Source organism: Antechinus flavipes, chromosome X (genome assembly GCF_016432865.1).
Source record: "Antechinus flavipes isolate AdamAnt ecotype Samford, QLD, Australia chromosome X, AdamAnt_v2, whole genome shotgun sequence".
Taxonomy (NCBI): domain Eukaryota; kingdom Metazoa; phylum Chordata; class Mammalia; order Dasyuromorphia; family Dasyuridae; genus Antechinus; species Antechinus flavipes.
The window spans coordinates 82719186-82739517 of record NC_067404.1 but is presented as its reverse complement, the minus strand read 5'-3'; the positions used below and the strand labels follow the sequence as shown (position 1 = coordinate 82739517).

The following is a 20332-nucleotide window of genomic DNA, read 5'->3' as shown; positions in this document are numbered from 1 at the left end:
GTGCTCACCAGCTGGGGAGGCTTTACTGTCTCATGAAATATTGAGCTGGAAGTCTGTTCCTGAACTTGGAGAAATCTTTCTGGAGTTTGAGCACTTTGTGATGAGTACGTCATCTTTTTTCAAACTGCTCGCAGGGAAATAAAAAGTGAAAAATGCTATGTTCACCAAACCTGAGATGTGTTTATTTCTTCTCAGGCAGACAGCTAGATAACTCTCCCGGCACAATTGGCTTTTTCCATCTCTCCTTAGTCATGATGGAATGAGCATTTGCCCATCCCTCACTTGCCCACTATTAAGGATCCCCCTCTCCCATCTTGAATAGGTTTTACTGCCACTCTGGATGATGACAAACCTTGGTACTCCATCTTCCCGATTGACAATGAAGAACTGGTTTATGGCCGCTGGGAGGACAACATCATCTGGGATGCCCTGGCTATGCCTCGGATCTTGGAGCCTCCCGTCCTGACACTTGATCCAAATGATGAGAATCTCATACTAGGTATGGCCGTGGCCACGACCAGTGTTCTTCTCCCCATCTGGGTAGCTGACTTACAGAATCTGAGGGCAGGAAAGGCCCAAGGTGTGCTGGAGGGGAGGAGAGGAGGAGAAGAGGTACAGGGAGAAGTCCTTCCTGCTTTGCTGCAGGCTGGTTTCCTGGATGAGGCAACCACAGATGTACTTGGAAGAAAGAGTAGGGATGGCTAGATGGCACAGTGGGTAGAATGCTGGCCCTGGAGTTGGGGAGAGGGGACTTGAATTGAAATCCAGCCTCAGCCACTTAACACTTACTAGCTGTATGAATCTGGGCAAGTCACTTAACCCCAATTGCCTTGCAAAAATAAAAAGAGAAAGAGGTGAGCTGGGGAGTGGCGACAATTGCCACCGTGTCTGCTGGATGGTTCCTAGTTTTTCGAGGGTAGTTTTGAGAGAACATCAAGTATTTGAGTAGTGGCAAAACGTGTATTCATATAATTTTATGTGTTATAGAAAATCTTTTTATGTAAGATCATATGTATACACACACAAAATATGTGTCTACACACACACACACACACACATATGGACGGACAGAGAATATCTGGTTGGTTGGTTAAGGGTAATGAGGGATTTTCTGGAAGGAAATCAAAGATCATTCAGTCAACATTTGGTGTGTACAGAGGGCTGCTCTCCATAATCTGGGAAGGACTCCCTGCCTGCTTATCAGCCCAGTAAGGGAACACAGAAAAATACTTCTGGTTTTCCTTAAACCATAGAGGTGATTTTCTGTTCAGCCATTCTGCTTATCTGAACCTGTTTCCTCATCTGTAAACAGAAGGCAGGGCGGGGAGGAGCGGAGGGGTGGGGAAGGGAGAGGGAGAATTCAGTGTTTTCCTGGGGCTGGCCCTTAGAACTACAGAGAACTCTCAGTAAGGGAGCTCCATCTCCCTGGAGGCTGTTCCTGAGTCATCTTTGTTTGATTGTCAGAAATACCTGATGAAAAGGAAGAGACAACATCGAATTCCCCTTCGAAGGAGAGTAAGAAGGAATCTTCTCTAAAGAAGAGTCGAATTCTCTTGGGGAAAACCGGAGTTATTAAGGAAGAGCCCCAGCAGGTCTGTGAGGAGGTTTGGGGGATTGGGTGTGGGGATCTTTGGGCATTTGAGGAGCTCTCTGAGTGATGTCCATTTGCTGCTGTGTGATCAGAACATGTCCCAGCCGGAGGTGAAGGACCCTTGGAACCTGTCCAACGATGAGTTTTACTATCCCAAGCAACAGGGCCTTCGAGGTACCTTTGGAGGAAACATCATCCAGGTAAGAGCAACTTTATATGGAGGGAGGGAGAGGTGGCTCCTCAGACAGTCTTTTGGGACTGCCTCATGGTGCTGGATCAGTTCTCCAGTCAGAGGCTGTGTGTTGCCTCTTCCAGCATTCAATCCCTGCGGTGGAGCTTCGGCAGCCCTTCTTTCCCACCCACATGGGCCCTGTCAAACTCCGTCAGTTTCACCGGCCTCCTCTGAAGAAGTACTCCTTTGGGGCCCTGTCTCAGCCAGGTCCCCACGCCGTCCAGCCCTTGCTGAAACACATCAAGAAGAAAGCCAAAGTAAAGCCTTTCTGGGGGGAGGGAGGGAAGGTGTACAGGAGCAGGGTTGAGGCGACCATGGCGGGGCCAGGATGGTGTGCCTCTGACTTTTGGTGAAGTGCGTTCTGGTCTCAGTCCTGTGCTCTGACGTGGCCTGTGTTTTCTCTGTGTCGGGCAGATGAGAGAACAAGAACGCCAGGCCTCAGGTGGTGGGGAGATGTTTTTCATGCGCACGCCCCAGGACCTGACAGGCAAAGATGGGGATCTGATTCTTGCCGAGTATAGTGAGGAAAATGGTCCCTTGATGATGCAGGTCGGCATGGCAACCAAGATAAAAAACTATTATAAACGGGTGAGTTTGTTTAGGGGATCTGCCTGTTGTCATTACATGTTGTGATGATGTAACCATAGATTTGTGTTCCTCCTCTCTTCCTTGAGCCCATGAGCTCCTTTGGGGACAGAACTGTGTGTGGGTTTTGTGTGTATGTGTACTTCACCATATCCCTGTGAGGCTCGGTGTGGTTCTGTGCTCACTCAGGAGGGATGCTGTCTATGTTTGCTCACACTGCCTGGGTCTGTTTTCTTCCTAGAAACCTGGAAAGGATCCTGGAGCCCCCGATTGTAAGTATGGAGAAACGGTATATTGCCACACGTCTCCGTTCCTGGGCTCTCTCCATCCTGGTCAGCTTTTACAGGTGAGGAATTCCCTCCCCTTCCCATTCTTCACCCTGTCCCCTCTGTGTAAAGGAAAGAATAGATGGCCCCAAGTCAGGGCAGGAAAGGTCAGTCATGGGAGAATATGAATGGGGTCATCAGGGCAACCTAATGAACCTCTAAGTTTCTAATTTTCCTGGGTAGCCAACACTGGATTGGATGATAGAAATAAACTTTGGTTTGTATCAGGAATATATATCTTCCTGTAATATATATACAAGATATAGTATCTTGATTTTTTTTTTTTTAAGAGGGTAAAATTTTTCTTCCTAAATATCATGTTCTGAGTTAAGATGAAAGTGAATTTCTTTTTTCCCCAAGCATAGGTGAGGAGAGGGAGTTCAGAAACATCTGGGTGGCACAGAGAAGTCAACCTGGAGTTATAAATTTGTCTTGGCTAATCCCCCCCATCCTCATCCCTCTTCCTTCCCGCCCCCCCTCCCCACTGTGCATTTGCCACATGTAGAAAATTGAAACTTGGCATGTTGGTCATGGTCACTATGGAATAACGAACACGCCTGAACTGTGCCATCTGCAGCCTCCAGTCCTACGGACCACCTTTGGCTATTTGCAAAGCATGTATAAGCTTTCTCTAAGGCAGCCCTTTGTGCTCCCTACTGCAGGGGCCCGCTGTGCTCACCAACCTTGTCTCACCGTTTCTCCTGAACGTACTGGCCATTTCTTGTGTTTTTTGGGCCTTCTAATGTGGGCTTAGCTTTGTCTTGCCACTACAACCTATTTCCTGGCTCACTGCTGGTCCTTGACTCTTTTTCTCACCCCATCGAGGCCGGTCCCTCCCTTCATCTCTGTGTATACTTCCAGCATTTACCGCCTTCTTCAGACTGTGGCATCCCCTTTCTGCTTTGTGTTTAATTTCCTCTTTCATGCTTTTTTCCCTCACAATGATATGCTAAACAGCTTTCCCCTTTAGTAGTTCTTAAAAGCCATTTTGAAGGTCCTAGGCTTCCAGGGATAGTTGATCTCAGTGTAGCTTGCTTCCTTGTGCATCTCTTTCCCTAAGGGGTAGGTTTATCACACAGGTGATAGTTGAGCTTCTTTGCTGAGGTAAACTACTAAGCATGAACTGTGTGTACCTCTCTATTCTCTTGGCATTCTGGGATTTTATTGGTGTTAGAGACAGTTTAGACATCAGCAAGACCAGAGAACAAAGACAATTGGTTAGCTTCTTCTCTGGCCAGGCTCCTCCTCAAGTGCTTCTCTGGGTCTCATTTCTCATTCCTTTATTCTTTCTAATAGGCATTTGAGAACAACCTTTTTCGAGCTCCAATTTATCTGCATAAGATGCCAGAGACAGACTTCTTAATTATTCGGACACGTCAGGGTTACTATATTCGGGAGCTGGTCGATATCTTTGTCGTTGGCCAGCAGTGCCCATTGTTTGAAGTTCCTGGTCCCAATTCCAAACGGGCCAACACCCACATCCGAGACTTTCTGCAGGTCTGATTTAGGGGAATGGATCAGAAAGGGACTGGGCTCAGAGGAGGCAGGTGCTTCTTGCCTTCCTCCTGAACCCCGGGAGATTCATCAAAGAGATCATTTGATCGTTTATTGGTTCGTTCGTTCGTCTGTGCTCTGACCGACAGGTTTTCATTTACCGCTTATTCTGGAAGAGTAGAGACCGTCCCCGAAGGATCCGTATGGAGGATATCAAAAAAGCTTTCCCTTCCCACTCAGAAAGCAGCATCCGGAAGAGATTAAAGCTCTGTGCCGACTTCAAGCGCACAGGTAAGGGGGGGGGGGGGTGGCGGCATCTGTGCCGGTAACATCCCTTTCCTTGAAGTCCTCGTCCGAGGCGCACTCTATGGCTCTCGGCTATCCTGCTGGAGATTTTGCATGTATGATCTAAGGTCAGATTTCATCCTGAGTTTTTTCCAGGGATGGACTCAAACTGGTGGGTGCTGAAGACTGATTTCCGTTTACCCACCGAAGAAGAGATCAGAGCTATGGTGTCTCCAGAGCAGTGCTGTGCTTATTATAGCATGATAGCTGCAGAGCAGCGCTTGAAGGTACCTCCCCTACCTTCTCCTTCCTTGTAGCTACCGCTGGGTTGGGCTTCCCTTTCAGCTTTTGAGGAAAACTTCAGGGGTGGAATGGGGGATGCTGCCTGTTTTTTTGGCCAGAAAAGGTTCTGAACGGATGAGGTACTTCCTGTGTTCTGAGACATTGGGAAGGTTTCTTTGATCTGAAAAAGGTTTGTTTTATCCACTTGAGGGGTGATTGACATCTCCTTAGTGATGGTGGTGATAAGGCGGCTATGTGAGCAGTGAAGTCACCCGTGGGCTGTTCCCAGCATCCATCAGGCAAGCCAAAGCGCCGTAGGTGCGGTGTGAAGAAACCCAGGATAGGTTTCTGGTTCTTTTCCTTCCCAAGTAGGCAAGGACCAGGTGTCTTGAGCTGGCTTCTTACCTAATAGGACTTTGGTTTTGAGGAACTGAATTCAGTTAAGACTGGGATGGTGATGTCCAGGAAGTGATGACTCTTCACTGTGGACCTTGAGCATCTGTTGACTTTAGCTGGCCTGTAATAAGTGCTTGGGAAACCACGGAGGCCATTTTGGCTCTGTCCCCTGAGATGTTTAGGCTGGCATGGCCACCTTTCTGCTTCAAGGATATAGAATGCTTGTTGGATGACTTGTCCACACTTGTTTTCCTCTCCAGGATGCTGGTTATGGGGAAAAATCTTTCTTTGCTCCTGAAGAAGAGAACGAAGAAGATTTTCAGATGAAAATTGATGACGAGGTAAACTTTGTGCTGATTCCTGGGAGCTCATCTCATCTACTGTTCCTTGCCGTTTTCAGCCTTAGCAACCAGCGTGACAGTTTGCCAGCCGCCTTCTCATTTCCCAGTTGTGTCCTGGTGTCCTGGGGATGCCATCTCACATGGAAAAAATGAGGGTTGGGAAGCTGGTTCAGTCTGTAGCGCAGAGCAGAAGGAAGTTGTCGGCGAGCAGAAACAGGAAAGGGAAGTCAGCCCAGGGTATGGGGAGGGAAGTAGTTCTGTGATAGTCATTTACCGAGGAGAGAAATTGGGCTGGGAGGAGTGGGGAGAGGGGCAGCTGCTGACTTAGAAAAACTACAAAACAGTCTTTGAGCTAGAACTTGGAACCAGGAATTAACTATGGGACCTTTGACACAGTTTTGTCAAAGCAGTTCAATCTTTGGGCCTCAGTTTCTCCTAAACTAGCAAGTGTGGTCAGGAAGATGATTTCAGCAGCCAATGATTAAATTTCTTATAATCGGGGGGGAGAGTGGGAAGAGCCTCATAGTCAATAAATAGTGGGCTTTGGCCCGATGGTGTCAGGATAGGGACAACTGTTCAGCCTGTCTAGCCCGACTGCTCACTTGGGGAAGTCAAAGCAACTACAAGAAGAACACATGCTTCGGCGTTCATTTTCATTTGCTTATCAATGTTGACGGTAGTCCGTGGCTCAGGGGGGAGAGGAGAGGAAGCCGACAGCAAAGTTCTAAATGTTGAAGAGCATGTCTTTGCGTTGGTCAGCCAGCTAACCCACTACTGAGACAGTAGGAGAAAGGAGAACCAGGTTCTGGGCCCTTTTAAAGGAGCAGTTCTTTTTTTGGGGGGAGGGGGGAGTCGAAAGACTCTCCTACTCTCCTGTGGGCCGTGCCACTAGCACCGAATCTCCTCCCGATCCAGGTGCGTACTGCCCCCTGGAATACTACAAGGGCTTTCATTGCAGCCATGAAGGGCAAGTGTCTTCTGGAAGTGACTGGGGTGGCAGATCCTACGGGGTGTGGGGAAGGCTTCTCCTATGTGAAGATTCCAAACAAACCAACCCAACAGAAGGTAAGATTGTAGCCATGGCTATGAGGGCGCGTGCAAGGTGACACTACTGGGAGGGGCATTATCTGCAGGCTTGGCCAGAGGGCTACCTTCAGAATGGTAGGCTAGTAGTGAGAGTGGATATTCTGGGGTTTCCTCACTGTTTTATGTTTTGAGATAGGATGATAAGGAACCCCAGCCAGTGAAGAAGACAGTCACGGGAACCGATGCAGATCTCCGTCGCCTCTCTCTAAAAAATGCCAAGCAACTTCTCCGTAAATTTGGTGTGCCGGAGGAAGAGGTTGGTGTGGAGGAGGCTGACTGGGCTTTGTGTGGAGGGTAAAGCCAGGAGTCAGGTGTGAGGGGCAGTCTGGGGATTCCTAAGGTAGGTCGGCTGACGATACACGTATCAGGGCTTAGTTTCCCCAAAGTCGTCTACTTCAGCCACTTTGGTCCTCCGATCCCTCAGCCTGTTTCCAGAATAATTTAAAGAGGTGCATGTTATATGTGTGTGCATGTTGTCACAGATCAAGAAGCTGTCTCGGTGGGAAGTGATCGATGTTGTGCGCACCATGTCGACAGAACAGGCTCGCTCTGGAGAGGGGCCCATGAGTAAATTTGCCCGAGGGTCAAGGTTTTCGGTGGCTGAACATCAGGAACGTTACAAAGAAGAATGTCAGCGGATCTTCGACTTACAGAACAAGTGTGTTGCTAAAATGCAGTTAGCGGCCAAAGTTGGAAAGGGGAGGAGGGGACTCCCGGAAATGTAGCTGGATAGGCAAGAGGTTGAGGTTCCACAGGCGGCCAGTGCTGAGCAACTCAGCATTTGTTGGAAGGCTGTCACGGAGAGCCCTCTCACTGTCCCGAGAGACACAAGAAGGGGCGTTAAAGAGACAGAATGGGCCGGGATGATTTGTCCTCTTGGCTTCAAGAGGCTCTGGGGCTCTGGGAGTAGTGCTAAGAGAGCTAGCTTTGGCTTTGGGATAGCCTGGTGGAAGGATTGATTTACCATCGGTCTCCTTTGACTTCCTTCCTTCCTTCTCCAGCTGGCACGGGCCTCCAGCACTCTGTCAAATTTGCTTTTTGTGACTAGTTCCAGTCTTTCTGGTTGAGTCCCTCTGGCATCATAGTGCCTTTAGAGGTGGCCCTGAGTGGTGTTCATTTCTTAACTTGCCCGATCAAATTTGGTAGCCCTTTGGATTATGCCGGGGTGGGGGTTTCCCTTTGTCGCACTGGTTTTCACGGTGGTTTTACTTTCAGAGTTTTGGCATCGACTGAGATTTTGTCAACCGACACCGATAGCAGCTCAGCTGAGGACAGCGACTTTGAAGAAATGGGAAAGAACATTGAGAATATGCTACAGAACAAGAAAACCAGTTCTCAGCTATCGAGGGAGCGGGAGGAGCAGGAGCGGAAGGAATTACAACGAATGCTACTGGGTGAGGAAGGTGCCAATGACAAGGAAACGGGCAAGAAAGAGAAGAAGGACAAAAAGGGACTGTGTACGTAACACAACGTGATATGCGGCAGAGTGTGGCGCAACAGGAAAAGTGGGGGATGAGATTAGAGAAGCCAGAAGGTTGGTAAAAAGGCGGATTGGACTGTGAAGCTCAGTGAAGGAAAAATCAGAGAGGAGAGTGAGCGAGCCCTATCAGAATGATGGGTACTCGCCATCTCTGATAGTTGACGATGGCTTAAGAGCAGCTGCTCAGCTGCTCTCTCTAGCTTAGGTGCGCCAATAACGTGAGGGTGGCTAGGGAAGGTAGCTCAGTGAGAGTGGTGGACTGACGTTGTGATGAACAGAACTTCTTGTTTTCCCTTGCGTTCCCTTGCACTTTCTCTTCCAAACCAGTGTTTTGTCCTGTCACCTTACACGTCTTCACTCAGGGCAGAGAAGATGCTAGCTCCTTGTGGTTACAGGGAAAGGCTTGTAAAGGTTATTTCTTTCACCAACAGTGAGCTCTGGAGGCTCGCACAAGGACGATGACACGGCCTCCGTGACCAGTCTTAACTCTTCAGCCACCGGTCGCTGCCTTAAGATTTACCGTACCTTTCGAGACGAGGATGGAAAGGAGTATGTCCGATGTGAGACGGTGAGGAAGCCTGCTGTTATCGATGCCTATGTGCGCATACGGACCACGAAGGATGAAGAATTCATGTAAGTGTGTGGGCTCTGAGCCTTTCTATAGAGCACAGCTGGCCCCCGAGAAAGGGGAAGCCCCAGCTTGACTTTTAGCATCAGTGGTAGGGTTGAGATGCAGCTCATTTGGAGCCGTGAGCTCTGCTCACTCAGGTTGACTCCATTTTCCTGGGAAGCTGATGGACATCAGGTTTCCTTGGCAGGTTCCAAAGAAGATTGAGTCGATGTATAAATATGTAGACATATATTGGATTTAACGTATTTAACACGTAGTGGACTTCCTGCCAGCTAGGGGAGGGGATGGGGAGAAGGAGGGGAAAATGTGGAACAGAAGGCTTTGCAAGTGTTAATGTTTTGTAAATAAAAAGTTGCAATAATAATAATAGTAAAAGATTGAGTTGACTGGGAGGGATAAGTTTAGGAAGGTGAAATTTTTCATTTCATCTGTGGGTTTCTGGTTTTTTAAATAACGGTCAGCTGCTTTGCTGGTCCTTGGGGGATGTGGTAAACTTCCCTAGGGGAAGGAGAGAACGTTCGTTCCTCATACCAGTGGCTCCTCTGAGCATACGGAAGAGGCTTCCCGGGAAGGGGAAGATGGTGGCGTATTCTGGAGGCTTTCTGTGTTTAGGCCCTGGATCATGTTACCATCTCCCTTTATCCTTGGGTCGATTCTCCCATTGCTGGACCACTGATAATACAGGCTGAGAGAACCTGCTGGGAATCTTTGTTTCAGTCGGAAATTTGCCTTATTTGACGAGCAACACAGGGAAGAGATGCGGAAGGAACGCCGGAGGATTCAGGAACAGCTGAGACGATTGAAACGGAACCAGGAAAAGGAGAAGCTAAAGGGTCCTCCTGAGAAGAAGCCGAAGAAGATGAAGGAACGTCCTGACTTGAAGGTAACGCCTGACTTGGAGGTAACGGCCTGACTTGGAGGTAACGGTCTGACTTGAAGGTAATGACAAGCATCCAGAATAGGAATGTGGGGCACGATAGGCTGTGGCGTGGCACGGTGGACGTGTATGGAACTCGAGTCACAAAGACCCGAGTTCAAATTCTACCTTGGATAATTTGCTATTCGTTGTGTGTATGTGTACATTAAATGTGTATGCTCACACACATACATACACACATGTAAGCTTGTGTGTGTGTGTGTGCCATTTTCTTGGGTGCCCTGTAAAGAGGTTCAGTGTCAAGCCCCATTTTGCAAGCGAAGCAGACTTAGGGCAGACTTGGATGCAATTGTGGAGCCACCGAATCACTCCTTTGTCACGCCTTCTGTTTAATGATGCTCACCGACAGCACCGATCGATACTCTGGTGCCCTGTTTACTCCTGCCCTCGTTTGAAATTTCTTCTTCCCAGTTCTCTATAGCTCACGCTTGAGCTGGACATGTTTTGTCTGGTTGTCTTGGATTTGGGTATAGTTTTATCTGTGCAACTTTGCATGGCTGTTTTTTATGAGGTAAATAGACAGAGGTCAAAGGCAGAGAATCTGAGGCCATATCTGGCTTATTATTTGTTTTGTGTCTGACGCTTAGCACCCACAAGCATGGGACTCGCTGCCCTGTGACGTGAAACTTTTCTTTTCATAGCTAAAATGTGGAGCTTGTGGTGCCATCGGACACATGAGGACAAACAAATTCTGCCCTTTGTATTACCAAACCAATGCTCCGCCTTCCAACCCTGTTGCCATGACAGAGGAACAGGAGGAAGAGCTGGAAAAAACTGTCATTCCTAATGATAACGAAGAGCTTATCAAGGTGGAAGGGACCAAGATTGTCTTGGGAAAGCAGCTGATTGAGAGGTAAGGGGTGACAAGGCAGGGAGTGACTGGAGTTCAGCGGTATGTTCTCAGCGTGTTGGGTAGGGGCTCGGAGGGCTGCAACCAAGGACTGGCAGGGGGATCGGCCGCCTGCCCTTCCTTCCGTCGCTCCTCTCTCATACTCAGAATGCCCTGAGAGGCAACTGCCAGAGTGGCTGTGGGATCAGGTGCCTTGGGTTTGTTAATCTGCCTTTGCCTTCACACTTTGGCACTTCTTTTTCTGAGCTTCAGTCTCCTCATCTGTCAAAAGAAGGGGTTGGATTCAATGATCTCAGCAGTTCCTTCCAACTCTAGATCCCCACATTTTTGAAAGGACCTTGCCCTTAGCCACCACCCGATAGAAGAGGATAGAGCAGCGTGTATCTTAAGGAACTCCAGAGCAATTCTCCACCTGGCTTCTGTGCTTAGGGAGTGAATAAAGAATGTCACGAAGAAGCAAGCAGTTCCTTTTTTTAACAGACCTGTGAGCTCATCAGAGTAGGTGCCTCCTGCCGACCACACCTCATTTCATGGGACTCTTGTCCCTACCCTAGGTAGCTGAGCTGGTTCACTCAGTATACAGGAGGCCTTCCTTGAAGGCTTTGCACAATCTCTGGGTACCAGTGCAGCACTTAGGCTGTCTGTCTGTTATCCCTTGCTCTCCTTGAAACAAAACCCCACCTTTTTAACACCAATATTTTTCTGGTGATGCTATCTGGCTGTGAATGATGGAATACTACAATCTCTGAAGAAGGCTGCAGCATATTACTAATGATGACTCTCGAGCAAGAAGTGGCGTAAAAGATTGCATCCAGGAGATATGTGGTTGAAAAAGGAGGTAGGCCAGTCACGTAGCAGGATAGAAGGATAACAGAAGCAGCCGTAAATCTATAGAAGTATACTTTAAAATATTTGTATATATTTTAAGCTAAGCTTTTGTCTTTTTTTTTTTTAATTAAACTTCAGCTTTCTAGAAAAGCCCAAATAGCCAAACTAGCTACACCATCTCTCAGCCTCCCTTCTGAGCTTTCTTAGTGTACCTGCCCACATAAGACCCAGCTGCAGTCTGTATGTATCTGTATCCTCAGTTTTTGGTTTGTTTTTTTTAAACTTCATCTAACACGTGTCCCCACATGCTTGATACTGATAAAGAGCTATGGTACGGTACACCTTTGCGGGGGATCATATGGCATAGTTTGCTTAACCATTTCCCTTCTGGGGGGCATTTGGGTTGTTTCCAGGTTTTGGTTTTTTGTTATGAGTAGCATTGTTTCTGTAGATCTGTGTACAACATAGCCTTTCTTCCTCGGGCTCCATCCTCAAAAGTGAAATTGTATATTCTAAGTAAATTAACAATTCAGAATGTATTAACAGAATTGCAGTGTTGCCAGGTAAAACAACTGTATTCAGAAAGGGAAATGAGAGCCATCCTGAGGCATTTGGCAAAAGGCACCTATGGGAGGAGAGCAGGGGTGAGACCTGACTGAATGGGGGAGGGAAAGAGTATGGCTTAAAAGAAGCTCCACCTCCAACTTGGATTTCTTCTTTTATTTCCTTGTGGGTTAAGGCTTTTTTTTTCCCCCCTAAGTTAGAATCATAGATTTTAGAGTTGGAAAGAACCCTAGAGATCATTTGATTCAGCTCCTCTTTTATATATGGAGAAACTGAGGCCTAGAGAAGCCACAGTTTGCCCTGTTTCTTTCCTGTTAAGGTACAGCTACTGGAAGGTCCTGTCCAAGCTGAGTCTTGGAAGAAGGATGTCTGCGGGGTTTTGGTCTTAAGGGCTCTTCCCCACCCCCAGACCTATTTTTAGGCCCTTCAGAAACTTGGGGATGAGGGCTTGGTGGTGGTCTCTGAGTGCCACTAGTGAGCATATACACTACTCCCCTGCGTTGTTTTTTATAGTGCAGATGAGGTTAGAAGGAAATCGCTGGTTCTCAAGTTCCCTAAACAGCAACTTCCTCCCAAGAAGAAACGACGAGTTGGGACTACTGTTCATTGTGATTATTTGAATGTGAGTCCCCGTGTTCTTTCTTTTGTGTTTCTCACTGAGCCCTTTAACCCTTTACCTACTGCTTTAGACCTGAGCCTTCAGGCTTGGCCTGAAAGAATACAGTCACACTCTTGCATTTTAGTCTTTCCCGAAGGGGCACCCCTGTATCTGAGCTTTCTACCTTTTGATTTCCAGCGCCCCCATAAATCTATCCATCGACGACGGACAGATCCTATGGTGACCTTGTCATCTATCCTGGAGTCCATTATCAATGACATGAGAGATCTTCCCAATGTGAGTACTTTAGAAATACTCTAGTAAATACAGAGGCAAGATGGCAAAACCCCGTTCTTCTGTGTGACCTCGTATGGAGGGGGGGAACGCTTGTGGCTATTGCTTTCTCTAAAATGACATCAACGAACCTGGAGATTCCATATTTTGCAAGTACAAGATCAAGTGGCTTTGAAAACATCACACCCTCTTGAGAAGTTGGTTAAATTGGCCAGGGGGAGGATGGCGTGGGGAGATTTGATTCTGAGTTTAGCTGCTTGGACTTTCCAGCCTAGCTTTTAGCATTATTGGCATGTGGTGCCAGTGATAATTTGTTTGGGGAGCAAGTATTATCCAGACCTGGTCCCTCTGGAAAGGTTCCTTTGAAAACGAGTGCTGATTAAGCTTCTGGGCCATGTAGAGACCTTAGGGCAGAATTCAGTCCAGGAACACCTAGGCATCTCTCTCCCACCTATTGTTCTTTCCATTGGATCGGTTCGTCGTTGCCTGTTGACAGGACTGTTGTGATCATTTCCTATTCTTTTTGCCTCTTGGCTTCCACTGCATCACGCAAGTCCTGTAACTCTTCTCCTACCCTTCATTAGCTCCCCCGTATTCAGTCGACAAAGTGGAAACTCCAAAGCCTTGTATATGTGGCTCTGCTCTGTCACCAACCTTTGGCTCATCCTCCACGTCCTCTTTGTTGTAGTCAAACTGTCCCCTATGTTTTTCCTCATGTTGTCCTCCTTGTCTGAAAAAGCTTGACCCTTTCCCCATTTCTCCACCTTGTTTTAAGGACCGGTTCAGATGTTCCCTTTTTCATGGACACTTACCTTGTCTACCCCCTGCTATACCTCCCCATGTCGTGCAAGTTTCTGACTCTCTCCCCTCTCCTCAGATTCCTCCTAATGTTTTGTCTCACTCTTTGTTTTATATTTAACATGGTCTCTCTTAGAAGAGTTATGGGGTGTACCTTAACTCCTTTAGTAGCTAATGATTCTTTGAGGTCAGAGATTGATGATTTTTGTCTTTGGGCCCCCCATCCACAGCCTAATTTTTATTTTTTAATATGATCAGATATAATATGATACCAGTCTTCTGCAGAGTCAGTGTTGAAGTGTTGCCCAACTGAATTGCTGTTTCTCATTTGCACAGACTTATCCTTTCCATACACCAGTGAATGCAAAAGTTGTGAAGGATTATTATAAAATTATTACCCGGCCCATGGACTTGCAAACGCTTCGTGAAAATGTTCGTAAACGCCTTTACCCATCCCGGGAGGAATTCAGAGAGCATTTAGAGTTGATTGTGAAAAACAGTGCGACGTATAACGGTAAGGACCACCAGCTCCTTCATTGGAAAACAAACCATCGAGAGGTCAGCTGGTTAATCTTTTTTTTTTTTTAAATGTATATTATTTTTCCACTTACATGTAATGTAAAATGGTTTCCAACATTTTTCTAAGGTTATACACATACAGTCATTTTCAACATATTTCCTTGTGAGTCATGTTGGGAAAGAAAAACAGAACAAAGGGAAAAACCTCAAGAAAGAAAAACCAAAAAACCCAACAAGGGTGAAAATACTATAATTCGATCCACATTCAGCTCTCCGTAGTTCTTTCTCTGGATGTGGATGGTATTTTCCATCCCAGTTCTATTGGGATTGTATTTTGGATTGCTGAGAAGAGCTAAGTCTGTCACAGTCCATCGTCACATAGTCTTGCTGTTACTGTGTATGATGTTAATGAAATTATGGATCTAAACCACAAAAAAGACCCAAACCACCCCCAAAAACTTTTAGGGTAGTCAAGTCAATCTGGCCTAAAGCCTTGGAAATAGGCAATCACTTTGAAGGTAATATACACTTGCTCTTGGGCCCTGTGTTCTTTAGGATTCACTGACTCTTCAGACAGACTTTAGAGGGTTATAAGTTCTTTGAGATACATCATCCAACAGCTCTTGGATGCTGGGGATGTTTTTGAAATACATGTACCCACTCACAAAAGTTTCTAGTGTTAGGGAGCTTAGCACAGTGGACCATAAGATCCACTGATAATCCTCACGACAACTAAAATCACGAGTGAGTCCTTATGTTTAAGTAACATCGTTCATCACAGATATGAAAAACCATCATCCAATGTTGTCACTAAAGCAGAGTGCTGCAGCATTACTGTGTCCAAGAAGGAAACAGGAGACTTAGTGAGTTAAGAGAGAAGCATCAGGGCTAGAGATTCGGTCTCACTGTGTGGAAAGCCCACCAAGAGCACCGTTTACATGTAATTCTCTACTGGTATACCTATCTTCCTTAGGAGGATGTTCTGAAGAAACAGTGCCAGAGCTATATACTAGTATGAGAGCAGATACACCAACTTCCAGCCTAGCCAACTTCTTGGTCATGTCAAAGAATGGCTGACAAGCAGGCTGGCTTTTTATACACTGAGCTAAAGCGGGACGATTGAGATCAGAGTACAGAGTGATTCATTTGGAGATATTGGAAAGGCCAGCTTTAAGCTGTTGAATGCTCTTGTAAATAGTTTGGGACCCAAGCAGTATCTAAAGCAGCAGGGGCTCTTTACCTTGTTTATCACGGACCTCCTGGGCAGTCTGGTGAAGAAGCCATTGGACTCCTGAAAAAAAATCACGTTTTTAAATTTAGCACAGAATACAAAGGGTTACAAAGGAAATCGATTCTGGTGAGATTCTCTGATGGCAATATTAAGAAATTTTTAAAAAGCACAAGTTTACAGATCTCAGGTTAAGATTCCCCCGATCTAGACCAACTCAGTATGCAGGAGTCACAAATGGGACGAAGGAAGGGCTTTCACTAAGTCACAAACATCACTGAGCATCCGGCACGTCGCCAGGCTTTGTCCACAGGGCCTCTAGCTGCAAAGTGCACGTCCTGTGTGCAAGGGATGCTCGCAGTGTGTTTTTAACAGTAGCCCTTCACAGTCAGAACCGCCATTAGTGCTACTGCCTTCATACCATAGTGAGTGAAGTAAAAACCAGGCCATATTGCTAACGCAGAAATGTTTTGCATGTCTACGTAGCTGTAAGAGGTTTTTATTTTTATTGCCTTAATGGGTAGGGGAAGAGGTGAGGGAAGGGAGAGAATTTGAAACTGAGAGAAAAAAACTGAGTTATAAAAAGAAAGAAAGAAATCAGGCCACATTGTGTAGCTCCTGAGGGTTTTGTAACAGTCCTGACTCAGAAATCTCCTGCTACGTTTATAGGGCCAAAGCATTCACTGACTCAGATCTCTCAGTCGATGCTGGATCTCTGTGATGAAAAACTGAAAGAGGTAAGCCATTGTTATTCTGGAAGGAGGGGGCAATGGGATTTATATGCAGAGAAGGCGTATGATGCAGATATGATGCATTGATGCAAAAAACCAGAGGGGGTGGGAGACTGGGAAAGGCAGGAGAGTCAAGCAAGGGGGAGGGGAGGAGGGGCATGGGAAGAGGGAAGACGGCGAGGGGAGAAGAAATGAATATCAGAAGTCAGTAGGTGCTGTGATGACTGAGTGGGGAGAGATCACAGAAGGATAAGAGCAAGCAGACTGCACACCTGAGCCGTTACCATTCTGGACATCCCGTCATTTTCCTTTCAGAAAGAAGACAAACTGGCCCGCTTAGAGAAGGCCATTAATCCCCTGTTGGATGACGATGACCAAGTGGCATTCTCTTTCATTCTGGACAACATCGTCACCCAGAAGATGATGGTGGTCCCAGACGTAGGTGGCCTCTGTTCTGGGCAGTATGAGGATGGTGCAGGGGTCAGGGCTATAGTCCTTATTGCATGTGGGCTTGTGTTAGGTGGTTGATTCAATCATAAAGATGATTAGAACATTGGCTAACAACCTCATCAAACCCAAAGTGGTCTGGGGACCATGTGACAGGAGAGGTAGATGGATTCGGGAGCTGGTTGAATGACTGGACCAGAAGATGTTGATTAGTGGATTGAGTTCAACCTGGAAGGAAGTTGTTAGTGGTGTGCCACATACAGATGAAGGCTGTATCTTCAGCCTCATTCAATTCAACAAACATCTGTTAAACCCCTACTGTACGCCAGCTCCTTTGTTAGGAAAAGACAAAATGCCCTCAAAAATTTCTCTCCTACTGGGGGAAGCGATGTATGTGCTGATAGTAAATGTGAGATATATGCAAACTAAATACACAAAAGTCATTTCTGAAGGGGCTGGGGGAAACGGAGAGGGAGCTGCCATCTAAAAGAATAAGGAAAGACCTCCAGGAGGAGGTGGCACGTCAGTTGAGCCCTTAAGGGACTTAATGGTCCCAAAAAGCAGAGTTCAGTCTGAAGAACGTTCCAGCTTTGGGGGACACACAAGTGCAAGGTAGAATGTTGAGTATAGAATGGAAAGGCTATGAGGAGGACCATCGTGCCATCATGGAGGATGATGAGCGAAGGTGGGAAGTGCTCACTATGGGCCAAGCCTGGTGCTAAGGCTGGGGGTGTGAAGAGAAAAGACAGACAGTCCCTGACCTTGAAGGGATCCCATTCTAACAGGGAGGTAATATATAGCAAAGGTTTCAGCAGCAAGTCAGATGGAAAGAAAGGGCTCATGGTCCTTAGGCTGGAGCACAGCTCAGGCCTTTCCCCTAATGTCATTTTCACTAATGAAATCATCTCAGTTTCTGCTGGGGAGTCATTAGACAGGGCCAAAGACTTTGGTGGTCAGCACTTTGCTTTCTGGGTCTTTGGCTCCTCCAGGAGCAGTCAGTTTCCAGGCTGCCTCTCCCCAGGGTTTGTTTCCCAGGGGGAAGGCTGAGAGTACAAGGCCGGAAGCATCACTCTTCTCAAGGCCCTTGGATTCAAGGTCCTCTGTTGTCTCCATTAGGGTCTGATTGGTAGACAAGATGGTTGGGGTACTTTGATTTCCTTGGCGTGTGTTGCCCATTGTTCCTCTCTCCAAATGTCTGGCAGCTTCAGTTAGGCTGGTTAACTTGCCGTGAAGGTGGCAGTTGGTAGAGGTGGCTGTCCCCCTTCTCTATAGGAGCTGACTTCCTGGCTGAAGGCAGCATGGACGAGGCTGGAAACGGAGCGGTGGTCTGGGATGGTGGGGGGAGGGGTGCTGCCATTCCATTCAATATGCTTATCACTTACTCAGCACTAGAAGGGTCTTTAGAAGTCATCAGGTGGTAGTCTTCTCCTTTTACAGATGAAGAAACTGAGGCCCCAGGAGGTAACGTGACTTGCTCAGAGTCACACAGCTAGGAATTGTCTGAAGCAAGGTTTTCCTGACTACTATAACATGCTGCTTCACATAGAGATTGGCAGAAATGGGTAGCTTCTCTGTTAATGTTTGTGTATGATAGGAAGCTTGGAGAAATAGCTTATACTGTGACTGAGACAAGAATTGGGGACTCGGTCTAGCAGGGCGGAAGGGCCTAGCCAGTAATATCGTCCTGCACTTTGGTATAGGATGGGGGAAGAGAATGAAAATGTTCTCATGCAAAAGACCTGCAGGTTTTCAGTTGACTATAGGATTCATAAGATGCAAAAAAAAATGATCAAAAAGGCATAATCACTCAAATGAGTTTACATTCTAAGGATGATGGGTACAAAGGAAAGTTCTGGACAAAATTCTCTAGTGAAACTTGAGGAGGAGGAACATTTTTAGATGGGGAAATCAAGGAAGATTACCTGGAGGAGATGGCATCCAAGCTGTGCCTCGAAGGATGAGAGATTAGAAAAGCTGTCCGTGAAGAGGGAGTGCATTCCAGGTTGATGTGATCTCAGGAGGGGAATGTGAGGGGATTCCATGTCAAGTTTGAGGGCACAACTGGAACGGAACGAGGATGAAGGGCTTGTAATAGGGAGACGAGGCTAGAAAGGCAGAGCGGAGTCAGTTGGTATTTCTTTTTAAGTGGCAAGAGGGATCTGCTGGGGTTTGTCTTTTATTTGAGGGAGCTGGAACTGGACCTTTCGGTTATTTTGGCAGATGTTTAAACAGGGGAGAAAAGGAGAAAGAAGGAAAATTATTTTAGGAGCTATTAGAAGTGGCTAATTCGTGCCAAGGGCCCGATGTGCCTATCAAGTGCTGTCTGACGTGCCCTTAGGCCCACCTAATGCAGGCAGTGTACAATTAGAGCTATGATAGCTCTGTTGTCCTCTGCCCTAGTCAGCCCTCAGCCGGAGTACATACAGGGTTCAGGTCTGGCACCACATTTTATGAGGGCCTTTGATGAGTCGGAGCATGCCCAGGTGGGGGCAATTTGGTAAGAGGGCAGGAAACCGAGTTCTATGAGGGTGAGTTGAAGAAAGTGAGAATCCTTGCTCAGAAGAGATGACTACATGAAGGGTTGTCATTTGGAAGAACCCTCCCCTACCCAGGCCCTGGCCCTTATCAGTCGGTGTGGCCAGGCCCATCATTCAGGGTCAAGGAAGGGCCTCCAGGGTCATTGCCACGAGTGCGGGAAGAAGGTCTGCAAGGAGAGGGCCTAGTTCCGGTGACTATGCCAGAGAGCGCTCCTTGCCTGTAGAACTAGGACTGACGAGTGGCGGTTAAGTGGAGGGAAAGTTTTTGTCTTAAGCCTACGAAGCCAGATGGTTCTAGCCATTCCCCAAGTAGAGCTGACCACCTTTTGTTATAGTCAGGTCCCTATCACTGCGAGCGTTCAAGTAGCCAGGTGACCACTTAGCAGGGATGTTGTTCTAAAAATCCTTCAGGGAGGAAGAGAGTGAGGCAGTCTCCAAAATCCCTTCTGATGCTGCAATTCCAGGATTCTTCCTGATTTCTTGGAATGTAGAAAGCGTGTGAGTGGAGGACAGGAATTCCTGCCATGTGGTGGCCCCCTCTGAGGCACATAGCTCTTCCGTGGTAGTCCTGATTGGTAGTTTTTATGGCTCTTAGCAGAAAAATCATCTGTGACAAGCTGGCAAGCAGCTACTATCCCAATGGAGAGACTTCTACCAGAGGCTGCCTTTGTTGAGTGCTGCTCTGGTACTGATGAACTAGGTTCCCCCTTCCCCTTGTGCCTCTTAGTTCATGGGGCTGGTCATTCTGAGCATCTGCTCTTTGGAAATCCAAAACTAAGCTGGAGGACAATTCTCTGGTTTGACCTTGAGAGGAGGGTGGTCAAGACTAACAGAAGAGCAGTAGGTCAAGCCAACGTAAAGTAGAAGATTGCTTTGAGTTACTCGTTTTTCTCTTTCCTCTAGTCTTGGCCATTTCATCACCCGGTGAATAAGAAGTTTGTTCCAGATTATTATAAAGTAATTGTCAATCCAATGGATTTGGAAACTATCCGCAAGGTAAGGAGGAGGGGGGTTTGAGATGGCAAGATACCTTTGGAACTTGCTGTTTCTAAGTATGTATCTAACTGTTTGGTTCTTCTAATTATAGAATATTTCTAAGCACAAGTATCAGAATCGGGATGCCTTCCTGGATGATGTAAACCTTATCCTAGCCAACAGCGTCAAGTATAATGGTAAGTTTTTCTAGGGGCTTTCCTGTGAGATGGGAGGACTCAGCTGTTCCCTGATCTCTTTGGGACCCAGAGTTCTATTGCTAGAGATGGGCAGAACCTC

The 20332-nt window shown here is 46.9% G+C and overlaps 1 protein-coding gene across 3 annotated transcripts in view; it reads left to right on the top strand.

Annotated features, from left to right (window-relative positions):
• The window catches only part of TAF1 (TATA-box binding protein associated factor 1), a 41094-nt gene that overhangs the window by 7029 nt on the left and 13733 nt on the right, over window positions 1–20332 (top strand). Inside the window, exons 9-32 of one of the 3 annotated variants that reach the window (XM_051968655.1) lie at window positions 323–499; window positions 1465–1592; window positions 1684–1791; window positions 1907–2080; window positions 2238–2411; window positions 2650–2754; window positions 4031–4231; window positions 4378–4519; window positions 4670–4800; window positions 5452–5532; window positions 6448–6597; window positions 6755–6874; window positions 7101–7276; window positions 7834–8012; window positions 8530–8731; window positions 9447–9612; window positions 10308–10519; window positions 12422–12530; window positions 12705–12803; window positions 13935–14112; window positions 16015–16082; window positions 16392–16514; window positions 19964–20056; window positions 20148–20232. In XM_051968655.1, coding sequence (XP_051824615.1) covers window positions 323–499; window positions 1465–1592; window positions 1684–1791; window positions 1907–2080; window positions 2238–2411; window positions 2650–2754; window positions 4031–4231; window positions 4378–4519; window positions 4670–4800; window positions 5452–5532; window positions 6448–6597; window positions 6755–6874; window positions 7101–7276; window positions 7834–8012; window positions 8530–8731; window positions 9447–9612; window positions 10308–10519; window positions 12422–12530; window positions 12705–12803; window positions 13935–14112; window positions 16015–16082; window positions 16392–16514; window positions 19964–20056; window positions 20148–20232 — 3381 coding nt within the window. Of the gene's footprint in view, window positions 1–322; window positions 500–1464; window positions 1593–1683; window positions 1792–1906; window positions 2081–2237; window positions 2412–2649; window positions 2755–4030; window positions 4232–4377; window positions 4520–4669; window positions 4801–5451; window positions 5533–6447; window positions 6598–6754; window positions 6875–7100; window positions 7277–7833; window positions 8076–8529; window positions 8732–9446; window positions 9613–10307; window positions 10520–12421; window positions 12531–12704; window positions 12804–13934; window positions 14113–16014; window positions 16083–16391; window positions 16515–19963; window positions 20057–20147; window positions 20233–20332 lie in introns of all 3 variants that reach the window. The other 2 variants (XM_051968654.1, XM_051968653.1) reach the window with 2 other exon arrangements.